This window comes from Lepisosteus platostomus, chromosome 1 (assembly GCF_059453375.1).
Source record: "Lepisosteus platostomus isolate fLepPlt1 chromosome 1, fLepPlt1.hap1, whole genome shotgun sequence".
Classification (NCBI taxonomy): domain Eukaryota; kingdom Metazoa; phylum Chordata; class Actinopteri; order Semionotiformes; family Lepisosteidae; genus Lepisosteus; species Lepisosteus platostomus.
In genome coordinates, this window is record NC_142611.1 from 80,878,356 (window position 1) to 80,904,022 (window position 25,667).

The 25,667-nt window shown below is 49.0% G+C and overlaps 1 protein-coding gene across 1 annotated transcript in view; it reads right to left on the minus strand.

Moving 5' to 3' along the window:
- LOC148679028 (protein O-GlcNAcase) overlaps nt 1-25,667 on the minus strand; it is a 35,734-nt gene that overhangs the window by 6,020 nt on the left and 4,047 nt on the right. Inside the window, exons 2-15 of the mRNA XM_088638905.1 lie at nt 21,632-21,683; nt 19,769-19,866; nt 18,213-18,343; nt 17,844-18,015; nt 16,793-16,891; nt 16,274-16,543; nt 11,460-11,555; nt 9,399-9,937; nt 8,358-8,532; nt 7,471-7,527; nt 5,361-5,446; nt 4,305-4,409; nt 753-844; nt 152-344 (exon numbers count right to left, since the gene is read on the minus strand). Of these exons, the coding sequence (XP_088495031.1) occupies nt 152-344; nt 753-844; nt 4,305-4,409; nt 5,361-5,446; nt 7,471-7,527; nt 8,358-8,532; nt 9,399-9,937; nt 11,460-11,555; nt 16,274-16,543; nt 16,793-16,891; nt 17,844-18,015; nt 18,213-18,343; nt 19,769-19,866; nt 21,632-21,683 (2,165 nt within the window). The remainder of the gene's footprint in view (nt 1-151; nt 345-752; nt 845-4,304; nt 4,410-5,360; nt 5,447-7,470; nt 7,528-8,357; nt 8,533-9,398; nt 9,938-11,459; nt 11,556-16,273; nt 16,544-16,792; nt 16,892-17,843; nt 18,016-18,212; nt 18,344-19,768; nt 19,867-21,631; nt 21,684-25,667) is intronic.

A 25,667-nucleotide genomic window follows, 5' to 3' on the forward strand; every position in this document is an offset into this window, starting at 1 on the left:
GGGAACAAGCTATCCAGTCATGTTACTGAAGCTGATACCCTTGTTTATACCAAGCCACGGCTGGACAAGATCCCCAGATCAAGGCGAGGCTGCTCTCATTCATAGCCCTGTCTCCCAGCACGCCCGTGAGGGAGGCTCTCGGGGGTCTTACCTGTGCCGCGGGGTGGCTGGCCACACCAGGCCCGCGGGGGTGTTTCTCCCTCATGGTGGGCAGCCAGGTGGCCTCGCTCCTCTTGAGGAAAGCCCTGATGTCCAGCGCACCCAGGGCACAGCCACACAGGCCCCGCTCGTCCTCCAGCACGAAGCTGTACTCTGGGCACAACGCGAAGCAGGCGCCCAGCCACCTGGGCAGAGGGAGAGAAGGAGACTCAGGGGTCCTCCCCAGCAGCCCCGGGGACGAGATGAAGCCCACCACTGTAAACCGACACTGTGCTGTTAAGGGTGCGAAACACACAGACCGTGTGCTCCTGCATTCTGCAAAAAGTTAGCTGAACACCCACAAGGGATTCCTTATTTTTAATCTTTTACACCCTAAGACGCATGACAAAACTGCTACCAACCAGCACTCAAAGCCCTGTGGATGAGCAAAGTGAAGGTGAATTAGTGTCACCTTTGTCAGCTGCCCTGAACTCGATCCCCAGCACTGCTGGGTGGAGGTTAACTGCAGCGATCTGTGCCTGAGCCCCAGGCTCACTATGTGTCACTGTGTATAGAGCTGCCGGTTGTCCTGGACAGCACCGGCTCTCACTTGCCTGTCTCCCATCAGGTCTGGGTGAGGCTGGTGGCCATCAGGGCTGCTCTGGGTCTTCAGGTGCAGCTGCCTGCAGATCCTGTACAGCTCCACCTGCTCCAGACACGGAGAGAGAGGCTGTCAGGGCACAGGACACACACACAGGATACGCACACACAGGACATGCACATGCACAAAAGACACGCACACAGGACATGTGCACACAGAACACACACACAGGACATGCGCACACAGGACACGTGCGCACACAGGACATGCGCACACACAGGACACGCACACACAGAATACATACACAGGACATTGGCAGACAGGATGTGCGCATATACAGGAGACACACACAGGAGAGACACACAAAGCGTGCACACAGGATAAACAAACAGGACACACATACAGGCGTGTGCACACACAGGATCACTGTAATATTATGAGTGGTATAGTTCTTTATAAAATTCAGTGTTGTGAAAAGCATTTCCCCCTTTTCTAATTATCTGTATTATTTTATATTTTTCAAAGTAAATGTAATCAGACCAACCAAAATCTAATATTACATTAAAGGAACCTGAGTGAACAACTAACACAAAATATTGATACTTATTTCATTTATCTATAAAAAATAATTATGCAGATCCCAATACATCATGTGAAAAAGTAAATGTCCCCTTGGACTCAATAACTGGTTACTCCATTTTTAGCAGCAATAACTGCAACCAGATGTTTCCTGTAGTAAGTTATTGATCAGTCTCTCACGGTGTTGTAGAGGAATTTAGACAAACACATTTGTGGGTTTTTTAGCATGAACTGCTCGTTTCACATCCTTGCCACAACATTTAGGTCTGGACTTTGACAAGGCCATTCAAAAACTCTTGAGGGAATGTTATAAATTTTATAAAAACTAACAAACTGCTTATCTTTTAGCTTTCTAACTGCTTATAACACTGGCAAATGGGAATATACGAGGGGGGTATCTATAGGTCAGTGGAAACTCATGTCTTAAATACAGTAAAAAAAGGAAGTAGAATGTCTTGTTTTGCAAATGTAAGCAATAACGAAAGTCTCAAAAAGGAGTTGTTTTCCGTTATCAAAGCTTGACTAAGAACTAATGGTTCATTTTAGGGATTAGGTAATCTATGTTAAAGGTAGGAAGTTTGTCTGTTACTATGTATAAAAAGCGCTGAGCAACATCTTTCGGAGAGGAACAAGTAATAGGTTTATTCCATGCTGAAAAAAAGAAGAAAGAAAACACAAAGTTTCGGCCGTGGAGCCTTCTTCAGGTGTGAGAGAGACAGGGCAGTAGGCAAAGGTAATGTAGCAGGAGGACAAAGGATGGGAGGGAGGAGGAGTGAGAGGCGGGAGCAGGGGACAGAAAGAGAGGCCAATCAAGAGGTGTGAAGTCAGAATGGGTGCAGAGAGGTGTGAAATGAAACTTCCAATGAATGGAGAAAATTTAAAAGAACAGTAGTCTGTCATTAAGAGAAGGGAGAATGTGTAATCCTAGCTGCAGGATAAGTTTGGTTTCAGTGGTCTTTCTGATGTATGATTTCGGAAAACGATCTTTGAGAACACAGGCGGAGAGATTAAAGTGGTTGTGGCCGTCAGAGGTGAAATGAGAAATAATGGGCTTGGAGAGATCTTTAATCTTCACAGCCCTGACATGTTCTCTGAAGGTGTCTCCTTCCTGTTTCTCCAATGTAGATGGCTAGGCGTTTACTGCAAGAGATACAGTAAATAAGGTTGCTGGAGGTACAAGATGCCCTCTGGGAGATGCAGAATTGTCCTGAGGGGCCTTGAATGAGTGTGGTGTTAGATGTGTACTTGCAGGTGATACAGAGAGCTCTGTTGCAAGGGAAAGTGCCTGGTGTGGATGGTTCTGAGGGCGGTCAAGGGAGTTGTGAACAAGGAGGTTACGCAGATTAGGTGCTCGGCGATATGAGATGATGGGGCAGTCAGAAAAGAGGGCCCCAATGGAGGGATCACCCTGTAGGATGGAAAAGTTGTCATTAATAGCCCTGGGGATAGGAAGTGTGTTGGGGTGGTAGGAAAGCACCAAAGGAATGTGGTTGTTACGGCGGGAGTTCCTGATCGGGTTGATGGTCCGAGGGTTTTTTTTGGCTCGGGCAAGGGCCCTGTCAATAACACTGCTGGGGTATCCTCTGTTGATGAGAAAGGAGCACATTTTGAGGGCTTGGTTCTCGAAGTCGATGTCGTCGCTGCATAATCATCGTAACCGAAGCTGAGCCGAATCTTTCGGAGAGACTAGCTTTTACAAGCTGATCTCCTGTATGCATACGAATAAACAGCTCTTCTTTCACCAACACCCGGACTCTGACATTTTAATGTTTCTACACTTCAAATGTCTAGTTCTTCAGCCATGCTGATGTAGACTTGCTTGAGTGTTTTGGATCATTGTCTTGCTGCCGGACCCAGCTGTGCTTCAGCTCCTGGACGGATGGCCAGACATTCTGCTGTAGAATTCTCTGATCCAGAGCAGACCTCATGGCTCCTTCAATGATGGCACATCGTGCTTGAGCCATGACACTACCACCACCATGCTTGACCGCTGGTATGAGGTTCTTACAGTGGAATACAGTGTTTGTTTTTCGTCAGACATTACATCACCTGTCCACAGAACACTCTTCCATAACTCTTGAGGATCATCCCGGTGCATTTTGGCGAACTTGAGGTGAGCACTCATGTTCTCCGTGAGCAGTGACTTCTGCCTTGCTGTTCTCCCATGTTTGCCCAGTGTCCTTCTGAAGGTGGAGTCACAGACACTGAGCTTAGCCAAGGCAAGAGAGGCCTGCAAATCCCTAGAAGTTATTCTACAGTTCTTTGTGACATCCTGAACAATTTTATGTCTTGCTCTTGGAGAGATTTTCACTGGACGGAAACTCCTGGGAAGATTCACTACTGTCCCACACTTTTTTTTCATTTGGACAATATGGCTCTGACTGAGGATCAGTGATGCCCCAGAGCCTTAGAAATGGCTTTGTATCCCTTTCCAGACTGACAGACATCAACAACTTACTTCCAGAGGTTTTCAGGCTTTTATTTTTATTTAAGGCATGATGTGCCTCTAAAATCTATGTGCTTATAGCTTCACTCCGATAGTAAGAGCCAAACTTACTCAGATTTATACTGGGCAGGACTTACCCAAATCGGGCCTGATTCTTAACCAGAGTATTCAAATTGCTGACCCTAATTATCCCCTTAATGGGGTTTACTGGAGGGGGGCAATGACGTCTTCACACCTGAAGATTACATGTCTGATTACCTTGCACACCAAACACATGAAAAAAGCAACTTTGGTGTCATTTATTTCTCAGACTTTTCTCTTTATACTACAGCCCCCAAAAAGATCTGACCACATTTCACTGTGAAAAATGTGCAAATATTGAGAAAATCAGACAGGGGCCAAATACTTTCTCAGGACAATGTATTTGTGCAACGGTGGGTGTGGGAGTGGGTGTGTTCCTGCCCTGTCTCGCTCGAGGTCGCGTTGCTTACGTGAGTGGAGCGTCTCGTGTCTGCAGGTTCTGTGCCTGTGTGGGCTCACCTTGTCTTTGGTCTGGTACGGGCGGATGTTGTAAAGCCTGGAGCTGGGAAAGAGTGGAGGTGGGTGGCTGAACAGATCGTTGTTGGTCCCTGTTGGGAGCAGCATCTGGAACACACACAGGTACTGCACAATTCACAGAGGACTGCCACTGGCCTCCTGCACACAAGACCTAGGATCAGTTACACTACATTCAATAATTAATCCTATAATAAGATTATATAGATCAGAATATTTTTTCATTTTTTAAGAAACTTGAGGTTTCACCTACAGAATAAGAGGATGGCTTTGGAGATTCCTTACTGAAACAACACAGATATAAATAAAGCTTAAAGACGTAAGATCAGCCTGCCAGTGTTAAGGCAAAGGGTTAGAGTGACTCTTTAGATCAAGCTAGGGGCAAGATCTCAGGCTGGGGACTGAAAGTTATGGAAAAAACTGCCGGTCCTGACAACAAATCCCAGAGATGAAATTTCTCTTGGAAAGGGACAAATCAGAGTGGCCTGTCTCTCTTTTGGATACAAAAGGAAACTGCAGCACCTGGCAGTAACCTGAGAGAACATGCAAACTCCGCAGAAATGGTACCCTTGAATTGGAACTATAAGGAAGGAGTGCTAACCACTATGCCATTCACAATTCAGAGAAAACCAGATAAATACTATATCATATGTCACACATTCACCTCATGCATATATGTACTGTAATTCCTTTAATGCATGCACATTGATCTTATGAATGTATGTTTTTTTATTTGTTAATGTATTCATGATGTATTATGTAGCTTGTATGTCTTTCTAGCTTCCTGCAAAACAAACTTCCCATCTGGGACAATAAAGGAAGTCAGCCAAGCTACGTAGGTAGCATCTTCAAAACTATTTACTGCCTTCTTAAGCATCAGCTGTGTGGAACTAGAATGATCAACATTCACTGTTTAGGGTGGAGCTGCTGTGACAGTAAAGCCCCTTGTCCTCAGTCTCCTGCACAGTCCCAGGTGATGAAGAGAAGGTGGGTGCAGTTCCTCTCCAGTCCTGCAGAAGGTGCTGTGATCACAGGTCTTACCTGGAATTCCCCAGAGAGACCTCCTTTGAAGACCCAGGGCTCTGATTCCACCCCCAGCAGATCCACTGAAGCATTGGTGCGACACCCTGTTAAGACAGGCCTGGTCAACTAAGGACCCAGAACTTCAATAGGAAAGCCAGCCCCCAGGCTACAGGCACCTGGAGGTTATAAACACATCCCTTTCCCAGACAGACTACTTTCTTGTTCTGCAGATATTTGAAGAAAGCTACAGTGCTTTCCAAAAGTACTGGATATAAATATTTTCTTATTTATAGTTATTTTAGTGTCAGGTAAGTCCAAACATACTCTTATGATATTAGAACAAAAACCATGTAAGGTAAAAAGTTTTTTGTGGACTTAGGCAAGTAACCACAGATGATCTTATGGTAGTGCTGTTCAGTATGGTTCCAGTGGGTGAGGCAGTGTTGTTTAGTGTGTGTTTGTGTGTGTGTCCTAGTGGGTGAGGCAGTGTTGTTCAGTGTGTGTTGTATTTGTGTGTGCGCCCCAGTGGGGGAAGCGGTCTTGTTCAGTGTGTGTTGTTTGTCCCAGCAGTTGAGGCAGTGCTGTTTGGCTTGTTCTGTGATGTGGGTTGAGTTTGATTCTCTTGTGTGTGTGTGAGGCAGTGCTGTGTGTCTTGTGTTGCTGTAGCTGTACTGTCCTGAGGCTGGTCGGTGTCAGTGCACTTCAGGACCAGCTGGCTGAGGGGGCTCATCTCTGGGCTCAGCTCTTGTGTGCGTGTGCGTGTGCGTGTCAGTGGGTGAGTTAGTGCTGTGTGTCTTGTGTTGCTGTAGCTGTGCTGTCCTGAGGCTGGTTGGTGTCAGTGCGCTTCAGGACCAGCTGGCTGAGGGGGCTCATCTCTGGGCTCAGCTCCTGGCTCAGCAGGGCCAGGTGGTGGTAGGAGTTCTGGACACTGTTTTTTTAAGTGTGGATTTATTGCTCTCTTCTGTCCTTTTCCTTTCTGAGAAACAGAGACAAGGATGCGCTCTCTGCTGCACTGTGACAATTACTCTGGAATTAGACAACATTCTTCCCAAATATAACAAATCTAAAACCCAGAATTCCTAAACCTAGCAGAATCAGAACTGCTTCCTGTCCTACTGGGGGAGGAGAGGAAACTCAATAGAGCTGCAGCTCTTGCGGACAATGAGAGAGCAGAGGGAACATCATCATCATCACCTTCTACCTCCAGATTCTAGCTAGAAAAATTATTTTAAGCACATTCTGATTTCTTATATTGTGGAGTCCACAGACTACAAATCTTCTTTCCAGGTTTTGTGATGCTTCTTTAGAATGGGGTGATTGATTCCTGTCATATTTGGGAATCCATGTTATTGGAAGAGTGATTTGTAGGATGCAAGTTTTTCTCTCTTGCCTGTTAAGGTGTTTTGTACTATATTTAGATAACAGGGCTAGAGTTGGCAGCCCTGGGTTTCTGGGTCTGTGTGAAGCAGGCTTCTGAAACTCATCTTTACATGTGTATTATAGTGAAGCTGGTGTATGTCATGTATTGTTGTGTTTCATATAACTGTGTCCCTTATTGTCAATAAATATTTGTCTTGTTAAGTCTAAGACTCTAAGACATTGTCAATAACGTCTCATATTTTTTACTATTTTATTTTTAGAGAAGGAGTCTTTATTTGTTAGAATAAAACTTGTACCCTGACCAGTAATTGAACCCAAGATCTTCTGGGTGATAGGCATGCACTCACGCCACTGTCCCAAAGCATCACTTGATAGCCAGCTAATGAAATGCAATCTATCAATAATGATGAGTGAGGTGGTTCCAGCAGGGGCCACATGTGCTCAGTCTGACATTACCTCCTCTTGGCTTGAGAACTTGACGCCTAAATACATGAGTAGTCTGAAATAATAATGAATATTATAGAACAGATAAGACCAAGGTATGTGTGCACAGGGCACTGTAGATTGCAGACCAACAGTATGTGACTGAAAACGAACTGAAACCCGAGGAAGTGGAGACCACATTCATCGGGAACGCTAGTGAACCTGCCGTGAACAGCTTTCTCAGACTACAAACGACAGGACTGTATCTAGAGGCAAGCAGGGTGTTTAGTAAAAGTCTCCTTCCCTTCCTTTTCTTCTAACGTACAGTAAAAGCAGTTCCTCCAGGAGCCAAAAGGATAGTTGTCATTCAGCACCCGGCCGTCTGAAAGAGGAGAGCACAGCGACGGTGAAACACTGACATACCGGCCGGGGGAACCCAAGGCACCCCGATACTCAGAGTCCTGCACCTGGGACCCTGCTCCCGCACAAACAGGGTAACACCTCACAGACCACAGCCATTGCCATTGAGCAGAAACGAGTTTCTAAAAAAGGCTGAATACTCTTTGCTTCAATATTCCCATTTTCTAAAAATACAGTCAGTCAGAAATGTGTTCATTTTGAATTGTTTTATGGCAATTCCTTTTCTAGATGTGTAGAGCTTGCCAGTGGGAGGTGCCATGTCTCTAACTACTCACTGCCTATTGATCAGCTGAGGCTTTTATCCAAAGCAACACCCAGTTTAGAGAGAGAGATCACTTTATTGCCCATATACAATTTCTTGCATTAGGAATTTGTCTTTTCACAGACCCCAGCTTGCTCTCCATGAGACACACAGACAGGGAGAGAAGCTTGGGGTCAGAGCGCAGGGTCAGCCATTTATACGGCTCCCCTGGAGCAGCTGGGGTGAAGGGCCTTGCTCAGGGGCCCAACAGAGTAGGATTCCTCTGCTGGATGCAAGATACGAACCGGCAACCTCCCAGCCGCAGGCGCAGATCCTCAGCCACAGAGCCACCGCCCCGCCCTGGTTCCTCACTCAAGTGTACAAAAGCTGTGTTACACCTGGGGTTTGAACCTGCAACCTTGCAGAAATCCAGAACCACACTCTCTGCTCCACCCTGCTGCCCCTCTAACACTTCGCCTGAAGCCCAGCACTGTGCCCAGTGGGAGTAAGAGCTCCCGGCCTCCCTGGCACACAGAGCCAAGGTCACTCACCCAGCCAGCTGACGAACGCCTTGGTCACCAGCACAGTGTTCCTCAGATCCCAGACGTAGGGGTAGAGGTCGTAGAGGACGGCGCGGTTGGTGCAGTTGACCACGCTGCCATGCAGCCGCGCGATCCTGTCGCAGTCCTGCTGGAACCGGCCGGCCCGCAGGCGCCACTCCTCCACCTGCGCGACCGCACGCACAAACACGCAGCGTTACAGCGGGCGGAAAAATCACAAAAGCACACATGCCAGGGACAGACCGCCATATAGAACGCCATGAGTTTTATCTTTCTTTTTGTCACCAGGTTTATCACCTAGAGCTTCACATTTAGGAGGGGACCCACATCATCGACTCCTGAGGTGCAGCCCTACCTGGGAGACACACAGTGATCATTCTGCACCAGCAGCCCTATCTGGGAGACACACAGTGGCCATTCTGCTCCAGCAGCCCTATCTGGGAGACACACAGTGATCATTCTGCACCAGCAGCCCTATCTGGGAGACACACAGTGGCCATTCTGCTCCAGCAGCCCTATCTGGGAGACAAACAGTGATCATTCTGCACCAGCAGCCCTATCTGGGAGACACACAGTGATCATTCTGCACCAGCAGCCCTATCTGGGAGACACACAGTGATCATTCTGCACCAGCAGCCCTATCTGGGAGACACACAGTGATCATTCTGCACCAGCAGCCCTATCTGGGTGACACACAGTGATCATTCTGCACCAGCAGCCCTATCTGGGAGACACACAGTGGCCATTCTGCACCAGCAGCCCTATCTGGGAGACACAGAGGCCATTCTGCACCAGCTCTGGCCTAAACATGACCTGTGACCTAAAAATGCCAAGTTTAAGATATCGAAATAGCAATCGCCATGCATGTGACATCAGAGGGGCACAAATGCCCACAGAATCAGAGACTGTATTGCGATGCATCACACTGCCTCTGGCCCCATGTCTCCATGTCTCAGCGACCTTGATGACAGCCCTCCCTCACAGTGCCCCCGTGACCCGAACGTGACCCCCGGCGTCTCAGGCAGGCCTGACCTTCTGTGGCTCCCCCTTCTTGCCGTTGGCGCTGACACAGTGGCTGTGGGCTTTGAGCCAGGCCAGGTCCTGCAGGAGGCGCTGTGCGGGGGGGCCGTGCTCGTGGGGCAGGTAGTACAGCCCCACCAGCAGCTTGACCTCCTCCTCGCTCAGTGGGGCCCTCCCCACTGCCGCACCCCCCCCCTTCCCCTTCTCCTGGGACTGCGTGCGCACGAGGGGGAGCTCTTTGCCGGCAGGTGTGTCCTGGACCTCTCTCTCCCCCTCCTCTCCCTCCATTTCTCCGTGGGGCACGTTCAGCCTGAGGCCCCGGTCTTCACTCCGCGGGGCGACAACCAGCTCCTGCTCCCCTTGCCCCTTGTCCGTTGCGATCCCAGCAGTGCTGGGAGGGGCAGCAGGGAGAAGGCTGCCCCCCTGCAGATTGTCCTGTGCTGATGTGTGATTGCTCCCCCTGGTGGCGGGGTCTTGAACTGCACTCTCTGAGTTCTTCAGATCCGAGTCAGATTCTGAAGATTTGAGCCCAGCGGGGCGGCACTGACGACCTGCCAGGGGGAAAAAAAAGAAAAAAGAAATTGCAAAATTAAAATGCAGGCTTTCTAAAACAGAAGGTGATGTTCAAGAGTCGAGTCTCCCTTGACATTGTCAGGAATGACTGAGACTGAAAGCACAGCATGTACAGCATTTCTCCACAGCAAAGCCTGTCAGCTGTAGTGCTCAACGACGCATGTTGTACTGTCATCTGTATCTCTCCTAGAGCTGGTGAGTCAGAAAGAACAGCAGCTGACAGCTCTAAATTTGAGAGACATAAACAGTGTGAACAACCTACGGGACCAGCCTGAAAGAACAGATCTGGGGGCACAAGTTTGCAGCGCATTGCTTGTTAATTCACCTCTGCTGAAGGTGCACTCAATCGCCGAACTCCTGTCAGGGGTGATGATGAACCACTTTCAGCCTCTGGTTCTTCATGCTGTGCAGATCCCCAGGCAGGGAGCACTGTGGGCCGAGAGTCCTTTGTTAGCAGGACTCCAGCAGGAGTAAGGAACAAGATGTCGAACAATCCTGTTGTGGTCATACCTTCAGCAGAGGAGTGAGACGGCCTTGTGCAGACTTACAGAAACACACTGCTAGGTTTCCTCCCTCTTTATAGACATTACAGCCTCGTGACAGGTGATTGATCTCAGGCTCAGGTTTTCATCCTATGAAGTTCTTGAAGTTGATCACTTTGTCCCTTGACAGCCTTGTTAAGAGCAGATCAATTACTGTTGTTGGTTTCAATCCCTTTAGTACTTAAACTGACCTTGAAGCAGTTTGGTGAAGGAAGCAGACCTGCATGTTCAGATAACTTATTCCAGTAATGATTCCAAACACTCCACAACACACATAAAAACCCTAACACTATAACCTTCAAAACGTGTCAATATATTTGCTCCACTTCCATCCTAGAGGAGGTGAATCGCCCGGATCCTGAAGAGAAATGGCCTGAGGTAACTGTGGGATCAATAAGCAGGAGCAGGAGGTTCCCACTGGCCCCCTGTCCTGTGAAGACGACTCCAGACACCAGATCAAATACCCAAGCTCCCTCCCCCTCCAGCTCCTTCCACTGCAAGGAGCCGACACAACCAGCTAATTAGCAGCCAGAAATCACAGCTGTAAGAATCCAGCTGCGGAACGGCCTGGAAGGGCTGGAATTGAACCAGCCTGCCAAGCCTCCACTGGGCCTGCCGAGAGGCGTAAATGGGACACATGACAGTGAGCTCACATGGCACAGAGCAGGCTGGGAAAGACTCAACACTGCAATTCCGTTTCTTTCTGCTGCTGATGAGGGAGGAGCATGTTTTTAGGGATTTTCACATTACCCCATGTGCACGATGAGATTCTGGGTACATTACTGACGCCAGTGTGTCTGATACAGTGTATGCAATCACACTATCCAGCCCATCTCCTCTAGCAAGAATTCACAAGACCCTGCTGAGTGAGCAGCAATGGTCCAGCAGTTACAGTCAGGTAATAATTACTCCCTGACCCCTGTCTCCATACAGACGCAGCCTCCTGCAAAGGGCATACCTGGCTGTAACGGCTTACTCATCTCCTGCATCCAGTCCTTCAGGGCAAGAAGCAGCGCCTCCTCTGGACAGTACGTCACCTGCTGCACCTCCCCACCTGCAGGAGGGAGACACACTCTCAGGGTCAGGGTTCACAGCACACACACACAAGAACTGATAACAACACACACTCATGGACTGACAACACGCACACACACGCAATGACTGACAACATCACCCACACGTGGACTGAGAACAACACACACTCATGGACTGACAACACGCACACACACGCAATGACTGACAACATCACCCACACGTGGACTGAGAACAACACACACTCATGGACTGACAACACGCACACAGACAGACAACACGCACGCATGGACTGGCAGCACCCACACCACTCCTGCTGCAGGCATGCTGATGCAGGCCTTGGTATTTTTCTTGTGTTTTTCTTAGTCCTTTAAAACCTGTAAAAGCCAACTGCCAGGCAGGTACCCCTTTACACAGCCGGTGTCTATCTCCTGAAGCAATCGGAGTGTACTACCTTGCTCAGGGGTACAACGGCACAATCCCACAAGCCTCGATTCCGGAGACCCCAGCCCTGAGCACTGCCCCACGCCCCTCGCCCTCAAGTGGTAGGTGTCTGGCGTGGGTTTGGTACTGCTTTGTTTCAAGCACAAGAGCGGCATGTAAATGTTTATTTCATAAACAAAAAGGCACATCTATATCTACAGTTTCTGTCGATGTTGTTGGATATGGTCACACATTGCCTGTGCAACCCGGCAAGATCATTGCAAGAAACACATATTTCTGAATTCTGAACATTGGGAAAATCCCATATTTCCAGCGCTTCTTGACATGATAGAATCACCAAAATCCGAGCTCTGTACTGTGTTGAAAATGTCAACAAACCTTGAATCTTTACATGAATCCTGTTAAGCAGGAAAATAAAAACACTTTCCTGTAAAGTTTAAGAATTTCTAAATTAAGAGCAAGTAAAGGTTTATTCCATGTGAAAGAGAAGAAAAGAAACACGTGTTCTTCCGGACTCACAACCGTATTTCATTGGTGCTTCCAAGACTAACGTGCTAAAACCGATGGAGAGCGAGGAACAGTACAGCTGATTCCACACATCCACTCCACTCTCGATACATAACACTCTCATCAGGGAGACGGCACAGGGCAACAAATTCAAATAAAAACATTCAGAAGACGTCTTTTGTCCCCTCTGCAATAAAACCACTCAATGAAGGTATGTAAATGTAGTGCCCCCCATAAAAATATAAACATGTACAATATATATTTATATTTATGTTTATGAGCTCCTGTAGCCTGGACATTGAACTGGTTGCCATTGGGCTGCGTCCGCGGGCGTTTACATGCGCCATCTTTGTTGTTGTTCACATTCCACCCACGGCAAACGCAGAGGCAGCGTGTTACGTCATACACACAGTCACAGCCAGGCTACAAACAAAGCACCCTAGCGCTTTTATGGCTATTTCAGGGGACTTTAATCACGTCTCTATTTCCAACACTTTGCCTACTTTCAACCAGTTTGTTAAGTACCCGACCAGAGAAAACAAAACACTGGACTTATATGCCAATGCTAAGGATGCATATAGTTCCACAGCCCTTCCCTCCCTTGGCAAATCAGATCACAACCTTGTCCTGCTTACACCACGATACAAGCCAACCTGCGACCATGAGGACTGTGAGGAGATGGTCTCAGGAGGCTTTGGAGGATCTACGTGGTGCTTTGGAGGCCACCGACTGGGATGTGTTGTGCAAACCACATGGGGACGACATAGACAGCATGGTGGACTATGTCACTGATTACATTAACTTCTGTGTGGACAACACCATTCCCATCAAAGACGTACACTGCTTTTCCAATAATAAACCCTGGATCACCAGCGACCTGAAGGCCCTTCTGAATGACAAGAAGAGAGCCTTTAGGAGGGGGGATAAGGAAGAGGTCAAGAGTGTTCAGGGGGAACTAAAGCAGAAGTTAAGAGAGAGCAAGGACGCCTACAGGAGGAAGGCAGAGGACAAGCTGCAAAGGAATAGCGAGGGACGTAGGGAGCAGCACGAGAGAGATCACTGGCTTCAAACAGGCTGGGGGTGCAACAGAGGCTCAACACCTATCCCCCCACAGCCACACGCTCCCTAAGCCTTCACAGCTGCGGCTGCCCAACACCTCCTCCATCCCCCCACTATTACAGCCGCCTTCAGCTACAACCCCCGACAGCTACTCACACCCCATCCCCCACAGCTGCCACTCTCCAACACCTCCGCCATTAACACCTGCAGCACCTACAGCGCTATGAGCACCATCCCCCAGGCCAGGCTGACCATCACGGCTGACCAGGTGAAGAGGGAGCTGAAGAGGCTGCACCAGGGTAAGGTCACAGGCCCAGGTAACATCTGTCCCAGAGGTCTGAGGGCCTGTGCTGATCAGCTGAGCGGAGTGCTCCAACGACTGTTCAACCTGAGCCTGCCCTTGGAGAGAGTCCCGGTGCTCTGGAAGACATCATGCCTGGTCCCAGTACCAAAGAAAGGGCACCCCTCTGTCCTCAATGACTACAGACCAGTTGCGCTGACTTCTCACGTCATGAGGACACTGGAGAGGCTGGTCATGTCCCACCTGAGACCCCTGGTCAGTTCATCACTGGAAACCCAGTGGAAACAGTGGAACAGTGGAAACCCAGTGGAAACAGTTCGCCTACCAGCCCAGTGTTGGTGTGGAAGATGCAATCATCTACCTGCTGCAAAGGGCCTACTCCCACCTGGACAAGGCTGGCAGCACTGTGAGGATTACGTTTTTCGACTTCTCCAGTGCCTTCAACACTATCCAGCCCTTACTGCTAGGGAAGAAGCTGGAGGAGATGCAAGTCAGTGCCTCCATGATCTCATGGATCACCGACTATCTGACAGGCTGACCACAGTTTGTGAGACTTCTGAACTTCTGCGTCTGAACAGGTAGTGAGTAACACAGAGGGTTCATCAGGGGACAGTTCTTTCTCCATTCCTCTTCACCCTCTATACTTCGTTTGAGTACAACTCAAAGTCATGCCACCTGCAAAAGTTCTCTGCAATTGTAGGATGTATCAAGGGTGGGCAGGAGGAAGAGTACAGAGGACTGGGCAGCAGCTTTGTGGAGTGGTATAGGGAGAACCACCTGCAATTGAATATGGCAAAGACGAAGGAGTTGGTGATAGATTTCAGGAGGAAAAGGGTCCAACCTACTCCCTTCTACATCCATGAGAGTGGCGTGGAGATAGTGGACTCATACAAGTACCTGGGAGCGCACATCGACAATAGACTGGAATGGTCCAAGAACACCGAGGCCATCTACATGAAGGACCAGAGCTGACTCTACTTCTTGAGGAGGCTCAGGTCCGGTCCTTCAATGTGTGTAGTAAGATGCTACATATGTTCTATCGGTTGGTGGTGGTGAGCGCCATTTTCTACGCAGTGGTGTGCTGGGGCTCTGGGATTAGAGCAGGGGATTCTAACAGGCTGAACAAGCTCATCAGGAGAGCAAGCTCTGTCATTGGGTCTGGCCTGGACCCTCTGGAGGTAGTGGCTGAGAGGAGAATGGTGTCCAAACTAGAGGCCATCATAAACAAGGTCTCCCATCCCCTCTATGACATGCTTGTGGAAATGAAGAGCACGTTCAGCAATCGGCTGATCCATCTGCAGTGCGACAGGGAGCGCTACAGGAGGTCATTCTTGCCTTCTGCCATAAGACTGTACAACTCATCCACTTTGCGTCTGGGCAGGGGCAACACTGACAGTGACCTGTTCTTGGACTAAACAGTAAACTCTCTGCTACATCTGGCTTTCCCGTTTACAACCGTTTTTATGCAATATATGCCAGGGACTTGTGCAATAGATTTATATTTATATTGTGCAATACTTCTTTTGTGTACTGCTCTGGTTTGTTCTTTGTATGTTCTGGACTGTGAGTAACTCTTCTTAGTGCACTTCTCACTGACTGTACTGATTGTATTGTATGTATTGCAACAGAGCTCGCTGTATCACCAGTGAATATATATCCAATACCACGCTCATTCAGAGCCCCTCAGGACAATTCTGGATCACTCAGATGACATCCTGTACCTCCAGCAACCTTATTTACTGTATCTCTTGCAGTAAAAGCCCAGCTATCTCCACTGACACACAACTCATGTGCTAACAGGAACATGGTGAAACATGGTGAAACAGGAAGCAGACTGGGAGACCGCACATAGTTTCTCATTTCACCTCTTACGGCAATGATCACACTAATCTCTCTGTCTGCGTTCTCAAAGAGTGGTTTCTGAACTCCTACTGCAGAAAGACATCCAAAACCAAAATTATCCTGAAACACGGATCAGATCTTCCCCCTTCTCTCAGTGACAGACGAGTTTCCTCCTAATCCTCTCTATTCAATTGCCCCTCTCTTCACCTCTCTTGACTTTGCCCCACCTGAGTGCCCACTCTGCCTCCCCCCTGCCCCCCCCTCCTCTCCACTCCCGGCTTCTGTTCTCCCAGGCTGTATCGGCTGCTGACTTCCCTCTCTTTCTCACACCTGAGCTCATAATCTGTCATATTTCAATATCTTTAACTTTAAATCTCGATTAAACGTGACGAACGCGGGGAGCTGTAATTCAGCTCAAAAGCAAGCGCACACTTTAGATTCCCAACCCGGTGCTGGAAGCGAATATTTGCACAGCAGGTGGAGCATGCGGATGCCCACAGACACAAAGACAGATGCCCCGGAGAACAAACGGATTCGCTCTTCACAGCAGATGTGGTGGCACAGCGCAGCCTCCTGTGCCCTCTGACCTTGGCCTGGCTTGGCACTGAGGCGGTGCCATGTGCCCAGCGTGTGCAGGGAGATGTAGTTGGCCTCGAACTCGCAGTTGGGGTTGAGCAGAAGCCCCCGCAGGTGGGCGCGCAGGCCGGGGGGCCGTCCTTTGAAGGGGCCCAGGAAGACGCGCCTGGAGTCGTAGTCATTGGCGTGAAGGTTGTCCCACACCAAGGGGGGGCGCTGCAGCACAGCCTGCACCTCCATCACAGAAGCCACGCTGAGCTCCCGCGAGATCACCTTATTGCCTGCCGGACAGACACAGGAGCACGCTGTCAGATCCCCACACTGCGAACCAGTCACATACTGTCACTGAAGCACCGACTGGGCAGAGTGTCAGTGTGTCTCTGTACATTAACACATAAGGCGTGTGTTGCTGTGTGTCTCTGTACATTAACACATGAGGTGTGTGTTGCTGTGTGTCTCTGTACATTAACACATGAGGCGTGTGTTGCTGTGTGTCTTGGCACAGAGGCTCTCCTGCTAGTTTTACTCACCAGTCCAGATGACAGTGATGCCAGGAAGGAGATCCTCACCCACAGTGTTCAGGTAAGGAGACTTGGCCAGACTGGGTGAGCACAGGGAGTTGCAGTACTCTGAAACATTGCACAACGCAACGAGTCATGGTGCCCTTCCACAACTGAACACAGCACACTGACCTCGAAGGGCAAAGGCACACTAAGACAGGCATCGGGGCTAAATCATAACAGCCACTCTCTTGTACCTGTGAGCCATTTCTTCAGTGTGCTGATACTGGAACATAATGGGAAGGAGCAACTTCAAACTGGGAGTCTGCTTTTCAGGACTTAATACTATTACAGCTCTAGGTGACTATGGCCATGTCTCTGAGAATCTAAATACAGGGAACTCCTGACTATTGTCACATTTCCAGTTGCCAAGCAAATGGATGTTTGGCTGAGAAGTAGGGGTCCAGATTCAGCGATCAAAGCAATCATGAAGTTTACCTTGGTTTAGGCTAGTTTATAAGGTTCTGGGTACGTGTTTGTCAATCAACAGTCCAGAAAGTACCATATATGGGGGAACAATAAGGGAAAGAGAAAAATATTGAAGGAAAGAACTCCTCGTTCCAGATCGTCCAAAACGAACAGACAATTTTCAGATTATTTTAAAGGAACAGCTCAGTATTTGAACCTTGCCAAGAGAGCTTGCTATTCTGTGTTTTTAGGGAACTCTGCTTTCCCGAGTGAAGAATCCCTTGGCTAAAACCAGCCTCTCCTGGTTATTGAGTGCATTTTAGAATAGGGAGATAGGCTCCCATTCCATCAACAAGAACAAAATATTACTCCTCAAATCTGTCCGCGACTAGAGCAGTTTTTGAGAGAAGTACTGTCCTGCCAATGTGAAAAAAAGACAGTCAACTTGATTGATTTGTCTGTCGGTGTGGACACCTAAACCCTGCACAGCAGCTCCCTATAGATGTGGATAAGGCCCACTCTTAAAAACAGGAGACCCCAGGCCTCAGTGAGGGATTCCCTGGCGGGAGAAGTGCGTGATGACACCCAGCCCCTTCTCTCAGTCCCAGCCTACCTGTGGGGCAAAACAGGAAGATGGGCGGCTCTCCCAGGAACCGGAAGATCTCATTGGCCACAGACACCTGGGCGTGAGCAAACGAAGAGAAGGCCTCCTTGTCAGCCTGGCACAGGGAGTGATCGATGTCATCAAATAGGATGGCAAAGGCCTTGCACCCGAAATCTGCCACCTGGTGGAAGGGGTTGGGGGGACAGACATAAGGCAGACAGCGTTGGTGACAGCCTGCAGCTGACAGCATGATCAGACACAGAGAGGACCCGACGCGAGCAAGAGAGGAGACGGCTATGACACACACCGCTCCAGGCCTGCCCGGAGAAAGAGGAAGAAAGGCTGGAGGGGAGGAGGCCAAGGCCAGCGTCTCACTACCTGCTTCAGTTTGCGCTTGAGCAGGCCCACGTCGCAGGGGCTGGAGAAGACGATGTCCTGGCCGGGGGAGAGCGCATACACGAACTGCAAGTCCCGGGACGCTGCCTCCTCCACCAGGGGCCGGAGCTGGGCTGCAGGCGAGGGAGAGGAGGGGTGAGGGGGCAGAGAGCGAGAGAGACAGGAGGCCAGGTTTTAAATTTCGCATTTCCAGACAGTAAGTGTCTCCGGGGACCGGCCTCTTATTAAATCAGGAGAGCTGGGCTCTGCCCATTGTCCAACAGCACTTCAACTGAGAATGTCACTGTGCCAAATAAAGATAAGATAAGATAAGATCACTTTATTGGCCATATACAATTTCTTGCATTTGGAATTTGTCTTTTCACAGACCCCAGCTTGCTCTCCATGAGACACACAGACAGGGAGAGGAGCTTGGGGTCAGAGTGCAGGGTCAGCCATTTATACAGCACCCCTGGAATTGGGGTGAAGGGCCTTGCTCAGGGGCCCGACAGAGTAGGATTCCTCTGCCAGCCGCGGGATACGAACCGGCAACCTTCCAGCCACAGGCGCAGATCCTGAGCCTCAGAGCCACCGCTCCGCCCAGGGTGCCGCAGTCTACTCTGACTCTGCTTTAGCTGCTGCTCTACTGTAACAAGAATCTTAAGAATTTGGAACGGAGCTCATTGTGAAAAGATTAGCAAGACCAGCTGACCGATCGGGCCCTGTTTGCTGGAGTCCTGACACTAGCATGTTAACACTTCGCTCCAAAACCTTGTCATTTCAACTCGCCCCCAGGCCAAAGCGAAAACTGCTAGCTCACCCCTCCCTCCAGAGCCTGCGCACAGAAAGGGAGTCATCTCAAGCACTCGGGCGGAGAGAGAGCTTCACGTTTCACTCTGCGTCCTGCCCTCCCCCTGACAGAGCCGGGTCTGCAGTCGAGATGCTCTCTCTCTTCACGAAAGGCCAGTTCCAAGAAACAGTCAGTGCCAATTAGCTTTTACTTCAGACGGTGTAGATTTTCCACACATCCGTTGCTGGAATCTGTTATTTTGAAAGTGTGAGTCTGAGTTAAAGGCAAGGGTGGTGCTGTCTCTGCTCTAGCCAAGAAGCTAGAGGCAAAAGCCCACTTCCAAATTTAGGGTGGGGAACAAACTCAGCTGAGCCACCAGGTGGCGCTGTGAGGCGGAACATCAAGGCAGTATGCTCAGCTATGATGGGCTTGTGATTATCATCCCTAACACAGTGCCACCTTGTGGCCCACCTGAATAAGCCCTCCACCCTTCACATCCAATTTTATGCATCACATCATAATTGTGCCCTTCATGTAGACAGAGTGCAACACTGAAAAGGACTTCCCTCACTGTCCCATTGTGCCAAGGTATCTCCCTCCCCGCTGCAGAAATCTCAGATTTCTTTTTTATTTTCCACTTTTATATTTTCTATTGCTAAAACAGATCTTTTAAACTCCCTCACGATAAGCTACTGTTTCTCTGTGGACAAGGGGCTCAGACTCCCCCCTGGGCGTGTGTCAGTACAGCGGACCCCTGCCTCCTCAGTACCTGCTTCCTCGGGGGAGTAGACCTCCCTCCACAGCAGCCGGTGCTTGAGGTCGTCCTTGGGGCCGTACAGGTAGGTGTTGAGCCCCCAGCGCTGCATCCTGCAGTCACACAGACAGAGACGGCGCAGTGAACAGACACAATTACTTCATTCCAGCCTGGGAAGAGAGCAGCATCTGGACAGGGGGACTTCAGCTGAGGTGCTGTAGCACCTGACCTGATCAGGTTTAGGCTACATTTACTCCTTGCAGAGAGACAGACACACCTGTCGTATTAACACATGAGGTTGTTGACACACCTGTTGAATGTGACATTTCAGGAACAACTGAAAGGGTGGGTACCCTTGCCAAACACAGCCATTGTGCCATGTGTATAGTTTGTAATGCATATGCAGTGATGACTTCTAAAGAACATCCATTTGTGGCAACAGAGCTCTGAGGCTGGCTGGAGCTGTACTCGGTGTACTCAGACTACACCTTCCTAGAAACCTTCGCTGAACCTCCGGGACGCAGGGTGGCTCAGAGGTCGAAGCCGAAGGCTCCAGTCTTTCTAAAGGCATAGGTTCACACCCCACCTTTACTCTTAAGAGTTGTGGGAGAGTGGAATAGTCTATCCCAGCTTCCTTCAGGAAACAGCTGAATAAGATCCTCAGATCAGTTAGCTACTATCTACTCCATGTGACAGATGGGCAGAACGGGTCTTTCCATATTTGTAACTGCTTTGAACAAGATGCCCCAGCTGACAGCATGGAGCCAGCCAGCTGACCTTCTGGGGAAAGATGTCTTCAAACCTGGACCTCACGATCCACATTGCCTTCCAGCTCTCTTTCCACCTGTGCTCATCATCACCTTCATGGACTATCAGTTCATTAGATTGGTGATTGCGATTGTTTTTGAATTCATACAAGCTCATGTCGAACTGGATTACTTTCTAAAAGGCTCTCTTCCCAGCACTGCTCAGGAGTTTAAATAAGCAAATATAAATGAAAGATTCACTCTTTTCTCTGCTGTCCAGCCTTCCTCTTTTCCGATCCCTGAGCTGGAACTCAGCTGAAACCCCTGCCAATCTCTTGACACAGGTGCAGCGCATACAAGTGACCACACATCAAGAACAGATGGAGAGAGAGGGGCCTGCAGTGTAGCCTGCTCTCTCCCTCCACGCCTCTCTCTCTCTGGTCGTACCCATAACCTCTAGGGCAAGAGATCCGGACAGCTCGGGGGGAGGAGTGGTGCGTTCCAGAAGGAGAGAGCAATCGGATATCACAGCATGCTGCAATGCCGGTGTTTTGTGCACAAGCACCCTCACTAAGAGAATGCAATATATACGGTGCTGTCATCCTTAGAAGAGTAACTGACACTGTGAGATAGTGATGAACTTGCTTTAGACTTCATGAAGGGCCAGACAGGATGTCTCTTTATGAACATCAGCCAGCGGAGTGCAGCCCCTGGTACAGACTGGGGGAGGGGTGCAGAAGACATGTCTGACCGCACCTGAACGGGCCCAGGGCCAGTGAAAGATGTGCACTCTTGCTGTCTCTGTAAAGAGATGAGAAAACCATCTTCTGCGCGGCGGCTCTGCCGCAGCCTTGCGAAACGCAGACTGCCTGACAGCAGGCACCTGGCTTTTCGTTAGGTTGACATCTGAATGTAACCACACGTGTGCCATACATGCTTTGTATTTTGAAAGGAAAAGAAAACGACAACAACATCCTATCTACCTACGGTATCTATCCACCCTGTCCCTGCCTCACTGCACTAGGTTTCAGTTTTTGTGATGATACTTTCACACCCATTACTGAACTTCTGTTTCTGCACATTTCCTGAAAACATTGCAGGCACGTGCACAGTGCACAGCTCGTGTACTCACCACTGGAACAGCACCTTCCTCTGCTCCATAGACCAGGGCCTGCCATAGAATCCTGCAAGGCACACACATACAGTATACTGTAACCAGCACGGACTGATCATGGCCATTTCACATGAACCACAGCACCTCACTTCTAATGTGCACAAACACTACTGCATTTAGTAAGAAACACCTCTATTATCTTCATAATCACAAAATAAAAAATATTAAGAAATACTGCACAGCTCCTGCCAAATGTCTCCAAAGTCATGCAGAGGTCCATGAGCAAATTCTCACTCTTGATAGCAGAGCCACTTGGTGATGAGAGCTCAGGGGCAGCTTTGGGTCTCCAGCCCTGAGCGCTGAGGTCAAGTGGGAGAGATCAGGGCTCAGACCTCTACATACCCTCCTGGGAGCACTACCCAACTGGCTTGAGGCTGTACCTGTTGCTGTGCATGCTATGATGCACACAGTGTTAAAACAGCAAGCTCAACATGTGATTGCACATGACACAGGGATCAAGATTGTTTGCATTAATTGTTACTACAGGTTTACTTGTGGACACCATGCGCACTTGTTTTGTGTGTGAATTCTGACCTGGTGAGGGAAGGTGTTAGTCAGGGCTGCCCAACAAAGCAAGTGCCACACCTACGTTCTGCACACGCTGCGCCAGACGGCACTGAGCCCTCTGAGAGGCCAGGGACGACACGCGGCACTTGTCACAACGCCTCTTCACGGCTCCCACAGAGTCGCTGTCATTCACTACAAGAATCTTCAAGATCCAGGTTGGTTTCCGATTTTGAATCCGCTAACCCTTCCACTTCTGATGCCATGGTTAGAAAAAGCCCTTAGCATCCAAGGAGAGCCCGAACAGAATAGCAGAGCCAGAGTCCAAGCCAGCTCCAGCACACTGCCATTCTTCATCCTGGAATTACAGGGGCGAGCCTCTCACGCCTCAAGATGAAGGTACAATATTATTATTACAACGAAATTGCGGCTGGGCTCTCTGGGTGCTTTTAGGCAATGGCTGGTTAGGAAAGTGTAGACAACACTGACACTTGGATGTGAATCTTTAATATGCAGCAAGCAATCATATCAGTGCCACATATTTAAAACATGTCTAAAACTGGGTCCTGGGGGGCCACCCCAAGAGACCATCCGCCATCCCACAAACAGACACTGAACAATTAAATCAGAAAGCACCGCTGCCCCACATTGCCTGCTTGACTTCGATTTTCAATGGCATCACATTTGCCTTACAAACTCTTCCAACTACGTAGAGGTTTGTAACCAAAGTGCCTTTCCACCTTCTCTATAGGCACTTCTCTGGTGCGCTTTGAGGGCAAGAGAGGCTATAAATGAGCCGGATGAGCTGTAGGGCGGAAGACTACAACTCACACAATTCCCTCCACCCAGCTGACAGTACAACAAAAGGCAAATGTCATCTTGGGCAAATAAAACCTGTAATCGTTTGCTATCCAAGGGTTGCAGTAAGGGTAGGACAGCGTGAGAGAGCCTAGAGACAGGACAATACCCCAGATACAGAGTTGATTTTGTGTTTGTTGCATAACTAAATGCACCCCTGCACAAGGGACTTAAATGTCTCCATTGTGTCAGAGAGCATCTCTTATCCTAAAGGACAGAGCAAACGAGCAGCCCAGCTATCACGGCCAGTTCCCTGAGGCGACACCGCCCTCAAAGGGGAACTGCAGCTCTCAGACCACTTATTAAATTGTGGTAACAAATTAATTGATGGCAAATTTCACAAATGATGACCTTTTACAAATTTAAAACGAAGCACAAAATCGCGAACTTTGTAAAAGTACTGTAAGTGCCGCGGTGTTGCGAACGCCGGGTCTGGCCACGGGTGAGAGTGAGAGTTTGTGAGAATTGTGATGTGAAGCGGCCCTTCCTGCTCACTAGTCACTGTCATGAGTCATGTAATGTGAAGTCAAGGCAAATAAGTACAGGTTGTGCAGCAGACTTTTCACCACAGAAATGTTCCAATGTGATCTGCATGCAGAGATAACAAGTCCCATTTAGATAGATAGATAATACTTTATTAATCCCGTAGGGAAATCGACGTGTTACAGCAGTCCAGCCCAAGACAAGCAAAACAGACATCAGAATAGTTATAAAACAAAATAAATAAAAATAAATAAATACATAGGTGTGTGCAAAATGTGCTGATCATAGTCACTGTAAAAACAATAAAATATGTGCAAAATGTGCATAGGTTTATACAGACTGATTGTCCAAAAAGTACAATGGAGCAAACATGCTGTCAATAGAGGAGCAAATGAAGGGCTAACAGTCCGAGCCTAGGGCAGCGTTATACACCCTGACAGCCGCCGGGAGGAAAGACCTGCGGAAATTTAGGGGCAAAACAGTCTGGAAGTTGTGAGCAATACTTGTATTGTATTAAAAGAGCTGTCTTCACAGGCCTGCTTGTTAACAATGTCATAGGGCCGCAACACGCCAACAGAGGTTTACGTCTCGTTCTGAACCACAGACACTGCCGACAACATGGCGCTGCGCAGACCTGGAGAGCTCGTCTGCTTTGTGATGTCAATTGGAGGTTTTACAAGTTACTGTGTACATTTTACTTCTATTGTGGTTTGAGATGCACTCATCACTGCTTGTTCTTTCTAACCCCAAAACATAAACATATAATTGCAGCTCCCCTTTAAATCTTAAAGGAATTTATACTTAAATATCTAGAGGTGATTTTGACATTTGACTCCTTTAACAATAACTGGGAGAAATGCAACAATTTTCCAACTGCAGCTCAAGAGGTCAGGCCTATTTCTGGGGCTCATAGGTGTGAGCCTTCGTGTATGAGCAAGGCACACCTCTGTTCCCAATATGCAAGTGCTGTTTTCACTGCCTTCTGTTTCATTACCCGACAGCAGCAGACCTGGATCAGTGCCTCACAGTTCTGCACCTAACCTTTGCATCCTGTCATGCCAATAGCAATGTGTGACAACAGGATGCACAACCACTGACGTCTTTGAGCCTCACAGGGCATCAAAAGTAATCAGTCTGGCTCCTCTTTCACAACATCAACCTGCTACCACTGGCACACATCATCTGTCCTCACAGAGTCTACCTCCACTGTTACACTGATAACCCTGGTTTATTAGCAGAACCTGGGTTCAATTCCTGGGGTGCTGTCTGCGTGGAGTTTGTATGTTCTCCCCGTGTTCACATGGGTTTCCTCTGGGTGATCCAGTTTCCTCCCAAAGTCCAAAAACATACTAGTAGATTTCTGGAGAAACTGACCCTGGTGTGTGAGTGCGAGTGTGTGCGTGTCTGTCTGCCCTGCGATGGACTCTTGTCCCATCCAGGGTGTATCCTGCTTTGCGCTCGTTGCTTGCTGGGATAGACTCTGGCACCCCTGAGACCCTGTATTGGATAAAGCAGTTTAGAAACTGAATGGATGGAAAAACGCCACTAGGAATTTTACATAGGAATAGAAAATGTCAGGAGTGCCCATCTGAAGAGCCCTGTGGGTTCCCTCCAGACCTGTGAGCTGGAGTCCAGCTGCACTGCTTAGTTTGAGCTAAACGCTGTGACACAGTGGGAGCTGCTGACCACTCTGGGCTGGGCACAGTGGTCAGCATTGCTACCACACAGCTCTGGGGCTCTGGGATGTCTCTGGGTGTCTGTGTGTCTGTGTGTCTCCTCTGTGCTGGACTGGTCCTGGTGTGAATGTGTGTGTCTGTGACTGTGTGTGTGTGTGTCTGCTCTGTGCTGGACTGGTCCTGGTGTGAATGTGTGTGTCTGTGACTGTGTGTGTGTGTGTCTGCTCTGTGCTGGACTGGTCCTGGTGTGAATGTGTGTCTGTGACTGTGTGTGTGTCTGCTCTGTGATGGACTGGCCCTGGTGTGAGTGTGTGTGTCTGTGACTGTGTGTCTGCTCTGTGGTGGACTGGCCCTGGTGTGAGTGTGTGTCTGTGTGTGTGTGTCTGCTCTGTGATGGACTGGCCCTGGTGTGAGTGTGTGTCTGTGTGTGTGTCTGCTCTGTGGTGGACTGGCCCTGGTGTGAGTGTGTGTCT